The sequence below is a fragment of the Portunus trituberculatus genome, chromosome 37, assembly GCF_017591435.1.
Source record: "Portunus trituberculatus isolate SZX2019 chromosome 37, ASM1759143v1, whole genome shotgun sequence".
In the NCBI taxonomy this organism is placed as follows: domain Eukaryota; kingdom Metazoa; phylum Arthropoda; class Malacostraca; order Decapoda; family Portunidae; genus Portunus; species Portunus trituberculatus.
Window position 1 is genome coordinate 25,211,693 of NC_059291.1, and position 7,500 is coordinate 25,219,192.

General features: G+C 43.4%; 1 protein-coding gene across 2 annotated transcripts in view; it reads right to left on the bottom strand.

Annotated features, from left to right (window-relative positions):
• The window catches only part of LOC123514035, a 362,471-nt gene that overhangs the window by 71,340 nt on the left and 283,631 nt on the right, over nucleotides 1-7,500 (bottom strand). For both annotated transcript variants that reach the window (XM_045271614.1, XM_045271613.1), the window contains exon 8: nucleotides 4,630-4,774. In XM_045271614.1, the coding sequence (XP_045127549.1) occupies nucleotides 4,630-4,774 (145 nt within the window). The remainder of the gene's footprint in view (nucleotides 1-4,629; nucleotides 4,775-7,500) is intronic.

Here is a 7,500-nt window from a genome sequence, read left to right on the forward strand (position 1 = left end):
AAAAGCCCCATTTAGATGTGAGAATCAAAAGCGGCATATCGTAATTTGAATGATGTCTTGAAACCTCCATCTTGAAAGAATCCAAGTCATAAAAAGGAGGAAATAAAGAGACAGGCAGGGAGTTCCAGAAAAACGGATGATTAATTGTGATAACTGGTTAATTCTTGTATCAAACTGAGAGAGGTGGACAAAATAGGATGAAAGAAAGAATAAAATCTTGTGCTGTGAGGCCAGAGGAGGAAGGAAGTAAGCAAAATCAGGAGAGCGGTTGGCGCGAAAAAATAAGTTGAAGATAATAAGGGATGCAACATTACAGCGATGATTGAGAGGCTCAAGACAGTCAATAAGTGGAGAATAGTTCATGAGACGAAAACTCTTGATTCCACCCTGCACGGGCAAGAGCTCGCTGAAAGTTTCCTTTTGTGTCTCACAATACAAGGGGGACAGTCACAGATTGTCCTTTAAAGACAACTCTCTTCATTCCCACTACATGCACCTAAGTACTCACACCTCATTCACCCTAAATTATAAACAACTTTTGACCTTGTTTGTGGATCTGCATTTCAGCGAGGCTTTCCCTCCTTTGTAAATGAGTTTGCCTTGGCCAGTGCCCGTCATACAAAGCGTTAAGGATGGAAAGGGAATGAAAGACGACGACACAACGAAAGGAAAATTCAAGCAAGGAAAGATTATTTGAAAGGTACAAGGATGAATGCAAGCAGGAGGCACGAAAGAAACAAAAACTTCAGCAGAAGGAAGAGAAAGTAAGTGACAAACTTGATGCAGCAGAAGGAAAAAAAGAAGAGAAAGTGAAAAAAAAAAAAAAAAGCGGCGACATAAGAGAATATAGAAAGTAAGGAAATGGAAGGAAATAACGAGAATAAAGCGCCAATGGGAGGAAGAGAAGATGAGAGAACACCAGCAAGAGGAGGAAAGGTTGAGGTGACAGTAGCAGGAAGAGGAGGAGGAGGAGGAGGAGGAGGAGGAGGAGGAGGAGGAGGAGGAGGAGGAGGAGGAGGAGGAGGAGGAGGAGGAGGAGGCGAGACACACCAAGCTGCTGGAGAAGGATGAAAGAGAAGCGATGCCTGGACAAGTTGGAGAGGCGGAAGGCGAAGGAAGAGACCAAGCTTGAGAAGGATGAGGAAAGACGCCACGGACTGGAAACAGGCGGCAAGGGTGGCAAGGGTGGCAAGGGTGGCAGGGGCGGTGGCAGAATATACATTGCAGACAAGTACCAATTTCAACTGCCTTTATCTTTTCTCAAGTCGACTACACTGTACACACACACTCACACACGCAGACGCACCCCCGCACACACCAACACACACACACACACACACACACACACACACACACACACACACACACACACACACACACACACACACACACACACACGGCCCCGTAGCTCAGTGGTTAGAGCGCTGATTTCACAAGCCAGAGGAGATATTTGGGTGTGTCTCCTTTCACGTGTAGCCCCTGTTCACCTAGCAGTGAGTAGGTACGGGATGTAAATCGAGGAGTTGTGACCTTGTTGTCCCGGTGTGTGGTGTGTGCCTGGTCTCAGGCCTATCCGAAGATCGGAAATAATGAGCTCTGAGCTCGTTCCGTAGGGTAACGTCTGCCTGTCTCGTCAGAGACTGCAGCAGATCAAACAGTGAATCACACACACACACACACACACACACACACACACACACACACACACACACACACACACACACACACACACACACACAGAAAAATTGACGTTACATTTGTTTTTGTGTAAGTGGCACGTGTCGTGTTTCGCTGAGATCACATTTAAAAGATGAAAATTCGCAAGTGCTGGCCACATCTTTTTCATTGTGTCAACCGTAATAAACCTACTTAATCATGGGAAGCTGATGGTGGTCTTCCTTCCAAGCTTGAGAGTTGCACTATTTCAAGATATACTTAAACACACACACACACACACACAACGAGTGTGCATACTTTTAAAGTAAGATTGGATAAGTGTAGATATGGAGACGGGGCCAAACGAGTATAAAGCCCAGGCCCTGTAAAACTACAACTAGGTAAATACAACTATGTAAATACACACACACACACACACACACACACACACACACACACACACACACACACACACACCGCGTCTTGTAGTGGTTAGCACGCTCGACTCACAATTGAGAGGGCCGGGTTCAAGTCCCGGGAAGCGGCGAGGCAAATGGGCAAGCCTCTTAATGTGTAGTCCCTGTTCACCTAGTAGTAAATAGGTACGGGATGTAACTCGAGGTGTTGTGGCCTCGCTGTCCCGGTGTGTGGAATGTGTTGTGGAATCAGTTCTACCCGAAGATCGGTCTATGAGCTCTGAGCTCGCTCCGTAATGGGGAAGACTGGCTGGGTGACCAGTGACCAGTAGGCGACCGAAGTGAATTACACACACGGAAAAAAAGAGAAATGCAAAAAAGACAATGATGTTAAAGTGAGGTTTGGAGACACTGCATACTGTACATCTTCAATTTGCTGTTACTCAAAATGTGAAGTCATTTTATGAAATGAAATGACGGAGAATTGAGAAAAGTCTTTATGTTGTGATTTGTGGATGCGCAGAGGATTATTAGTCTTGCATGGTCGTTTTTGTCAACATTCTTGCCATAAGGCTGAGCTCAGGATCATGATCATGTGTGCATATATTAATCTATGTATATAATTGACATTCAGTAATAAACAATAAACTACAACAAAAACCATTACTACATACAACAAAAAACAACAAAACCAACTACTACTACTTAATCCACACCAGTACCAGCAATGACGCATGGACGCCCCGACCACCACCACTGGACACCGAACAAACGTAGACTCCCCTTCACATTAACACAAAACTTCACTCCTCACCCAGACAAACTCTTACTGGCGGCGGGGCTGTGATGACCTGACAACACAACACTCCCGCCTCGCCGCGCCTCGCCCAGGGACACACGCTATTTGCACGAGTTAAGGTTTAAGGCATGATTAAACCCTCATGAGTTGAACGCCACCCCGCCCCGGCCCCCGTGACCGTGTCCTGAGCAGCGACACGTCAAGCTGCAGCCAGACTGATTTACTGGTATTTTATCGCACCGCACACTTTTTCAGGTCCCAAGTTAAAACTGTAAGAGGTACATGGCGTGAGTGATCGTGGCTTTAAATACTTCAGATCCCGCCACGCCTCGCTGACTGAAGCCGATGAGGGACTCGATCCTTTCCGTACGTGTCATTAGCAGTGGTGGCGGTGAAGGAGGGTAGGAAAAAGACTTACAAAAAATAGCGATAGCATGGCGCAGATTATGGAGATGAGAGAGACAATGAAAGTCACGAATGAATCAAGTCACCAAGTAAATTACACGAAGCTACAGAAAAAAAAAAAACACAAAACGAGAATTGAGAGAAAGAATATTAGAAAGAAAAAGAGAACTGACATGAAAGGCAAAATAAAAAGTTACAAAGAGTAACATAATGTAAGACGGTTCGTAAAAGACAGACAGGCAGATACACAGAGGGCGGCAGGAAAACACAAAGTCGACGTTAAAAACCCACACCCCCCAAAAAAAATGAAAGGAAAAGTGACATGGAGGGGCATCAGAGTGAATGAAAGAGGCAAAAAAGACGGGGCTACGAGGAGGAGGAGGAGGAGGAGGAGGAGGAGGAGAAGGAGGAGGGGAAGGAGGAGGAGGTGGAGGAGGAGGGGGAGGAAGAGGAGGAGGAGGAGGAGGAGGAGGAGGAGGAGGAGGAGGAGGAGGAGGAGGAGAAGGAGAAGAAGAAGAAGAAGAAGAAGAAGAAGAAGAAGAAGAAGAAGAAGAAGAAGAAGAAGAAGAAGAAGAAGAAGAAGAAGAAGAAGAAGAAGAAGAAGAAGAAGAAGAAGAAGAAGAAGAAGAAGAAGAAGAAGAAGAAGAAGAAGAAGAAGAAGAAGAAGAAGAAGAAGAAGAAGAAGAAGAAGAAGAAGAAGAAGAAGAAGAAGAAGAAGAAGAAGAAGAAGAAGAAGAAGAAGAAGAAGAAGAAGAAGAAGAAGAAGAAGAAGAAGAAGAAGAAGAAGAAGAAGAAGAAGAAGAAGAAGAAGAAGAAGAAGAAGAAGAAGAAGAAGAAGAAGAAGAAGAAGAAGAAGAAGAAGAAGAAGAAGAAGAAGAAGAAGAAGAAGAAGAAGAAGAAGAAGAAGAAGAAGAAGAAGAAGAAGAAGAAGAAGAAGAAGAAGAAGAAGAAGAAGAAGAAGAAGAAGAAGAAGAAGAAGAAGAAGAAGAAGAAGAAGAAGAAGAAGAAGAAGAAGAAGAAGAAGAAGAAGAAGAAGAAGAAGAAGAAGAAGAAGAAGAAGAAGAAGAAGAAGAAGAAGAAGAAGAAGAAGAAGAAGAAGAAGAAGAAGAAGAAGAAGAAGAAGAAGAAGAAGAAGAAGAAGAAGAAGAAGAAGAAGAAGAAGAAGAAGAAGAAGAAGAAGAAGAAGAAGAAACGAACAAAAGAAAGAAAAAAGGAAGAAAGAAAAAGAGGAAAAAAGAAAATAAAAAAACCACAAGAAAGAAAAAAAACGAAAAAAAAAAGAATAAAAAAATGAACATCACGAAGAAAGAAGGAAAGAAAGATAAAACAAGAACATTCCTCCGTTGTACTCACACTCCACGTCGAGCAGGGTGGTGTTGGTGAGGGAGGAGCCGGGCACTGCAGGGTTCTCCGCCGTACATGCCACCACAGCCCCGTGATCCGCCCGCGTTACGTTCACTGACACCGTCGCCACACTCACTAAGCCTTCCACTCTCTCCTGCAGCCACGGACAGAGGAGAGGAGTCAAAAAGAGAGTCAAAATCAGAAACTAACATCCTAGTACATCACACATACACTCATGCGCACGAACACGGGGCAGTCAAGACAACTCCCACACTAGAAACAGACATAGAGACCAACACATGCAAGGCACAAAGAATGAAAAGGAGTAGAAATCAGAAAACAACACCATAGTAGATCACACACACAAACACGCACACCCACCCACCCACCCACACACACACGAGACAGTCAAGGCAGCTCACAAACAAGCCACAAACACAGACAGAGACCAGCAAATATAAGCCAGGGTTCAGGAGGAGGCAGCGTTACAAAGGCTTTATCATTCCCATCGGACATCGGACATCGGACACCTGTTGCCTTGTCCTCCTCCTCCTCTTCTGCCTCGCCTCTCTCCTGCAGCCCAGCCTCTTTCCTGCAGTCCCGCCCCCCCTCCTTCTCCCCCTCCCCACGCAGCTTCCTCTCTCTGGCCTCTGCTTAACCTACGCCAAGCCTATCAATTATTCGAGGGAGATTTAAGCGACTCGTTTTTCAAAATTTCTCATTAGTTTGTGCTCGAAGTTGAGAAAGAAAAAAATACTTACCGAGCATTAAAGGAGACAGGGAAAAAATACAGTCTAATGCAAATTTACAGGTGTTGTGCAGGGATTTGATTCTAATTTACGAGACAAGGAATCTAGTGGGAATTATAGCAGCGAGGGAAGAGAGCATAGGAAAGTAAGTAAGTGAGAGGGAGGTGAAGGGACATGAAGGGGAAAGTAAGAAGGTGAAGCAAAGGAGTATAATTGGAGCACAGTAAAGTAAAGGGAGGGGAAAAGAAGTGGAGGAATGTTAGGGAAAAAAATAATATAAAGGGAAGTATAAGAAAGTAAGGGGAATCAAAGGGAAGTGAGGGGGTGGCAAAGGAATGCAAAGGAAAGTGAAAAGAGGTGAAGGGTAGGAGCACATTCCAGATATACAGGAGAGTAAAGTGAACGAAAAGAGTAAAAGAAAGTAACGAAAAAGTACGAAGGTAAAAAGAAGAAAAGGGAATGTCGAGCAAGGTAAGATAGAATGAGTGTAAGAAGTGAACGGAAGTAAAGCGAGGTAAAAAGAACAGAGTGTACGTAGAAAATTTTTGCTCCGAGATGTCGAGCAAAATATGGGAAGATTTGTAATGTCACTGTGCGTGGGACGAAAAATCGACTGAAGGAGATATAAAATAAGGAGCTTCATGGTAAAAGGAAGAAAGAACAAGAAAAAAAAAAGTGGTTGTGGGCGGGAGGTATAAGCAAGTGCTTGTGGTACAGAGAGAAAAGACGCTGAGAAAAGATTACTTAACATAAGGTCATAACAAATATACACAATAGCTCTTGCTGGCTCCAGGAACTGATAGGAAATAATCTCTCACCTAAATAATTTAGGCCAAGGAACAAAAAGATATTTGTTTAGTTGACAAAATAGAAAGGTAAAAAAGGACATTCGTTCCCTGATGAAAGGAAAAGAAGAGCTCTTCACCATCAGTCAAGGAGCATTATAAATTTCTGACTGACGATAGAAAAAAACAGCTTTTGGTCATTACTTTAATGTATTCACTGGCTTAGACTTTACACCTCTGACTCACCTCACTGTTTTGGATCGCTGACTCTTAAATCTTATGAGATGAAACGTTTAGGGCGAGAATCATGTTGGGAATGATAAAACTTTCCATCTGGTCCATTTTTCCAGTAAAATCGTGTTCCAGCAACTTCGTGATTATAAGTGTAGTGTGGTACGTCGATTCCGGAGACTTGTTGACAATTAGCAGGCGCAGTGGTGCCAATTGTTGCTGGTCCCAAGAACTTTCAGCGGATAAAGTGTTTTTTTATAGCGTGGGAACGAGGGTGTGGTTAATGTCAACATATTTCTCTTTTTTCTTTTAAATAAGTGTTGTGTGGTGCACATGGATGAATGACGATGTGTATGCGAGAAATGCGATTTTATACACATCTATCATTTTTACATTACCTTTTCATATATTCTTATCATTGTAACACGCTGGAATTATAAACACAAAGTGATATATTCAAAATGAAATATGGGCATGTAAAAAGATACGAAAATGTTGTGAGAGGTTTTGGAATGTGACTCGAGGAAAGATGGAAGAAAGGCAGCCCTGCTGAGCCGAACGCCCCCTTACACCAAGCTCTTGTCAACTGCTGTCACGCTACACAGCCGTCATTTGTCTTGCAGTGCTAGCCAGTGAGAGAGCGACCTACCACAGCAAGGAGGAGACTCAAGCATGGCTGCTCCCTCTCTACCCTTCTTTGTTTTCTTTCTCAATACATCATGAAGGGAGCAAGAACCTTCGCAGTTATTCCAGGCAGTATCTGGTACACATACTGCTTACCACCCACATTTTACGTGCTCCGTACTTTCTTTAACTTCATTTTCAATCCATAGTTGACTGTTACATAGTGTGTGTGTGCAGCCAAGGATAGAACTTGTTCTCCTGTCCACACTCCTCACTCTTGAACATTTTCCACCAGTTGACTATGACTTTATTGTCACTCACACTGAAGTCATCCAGTTATATAAAGTTCTTTGACAATTTGACTTTCAAAGTAGAGCACGATTTCACTCATTTCTTCCTTTCTGAAGATCTCTACACTTGAAGGTTTCAATGTTCACCACAAGCTTTGCTATCTTACATTTTTGTATCTTGTCCCATTAATCCACTACCGC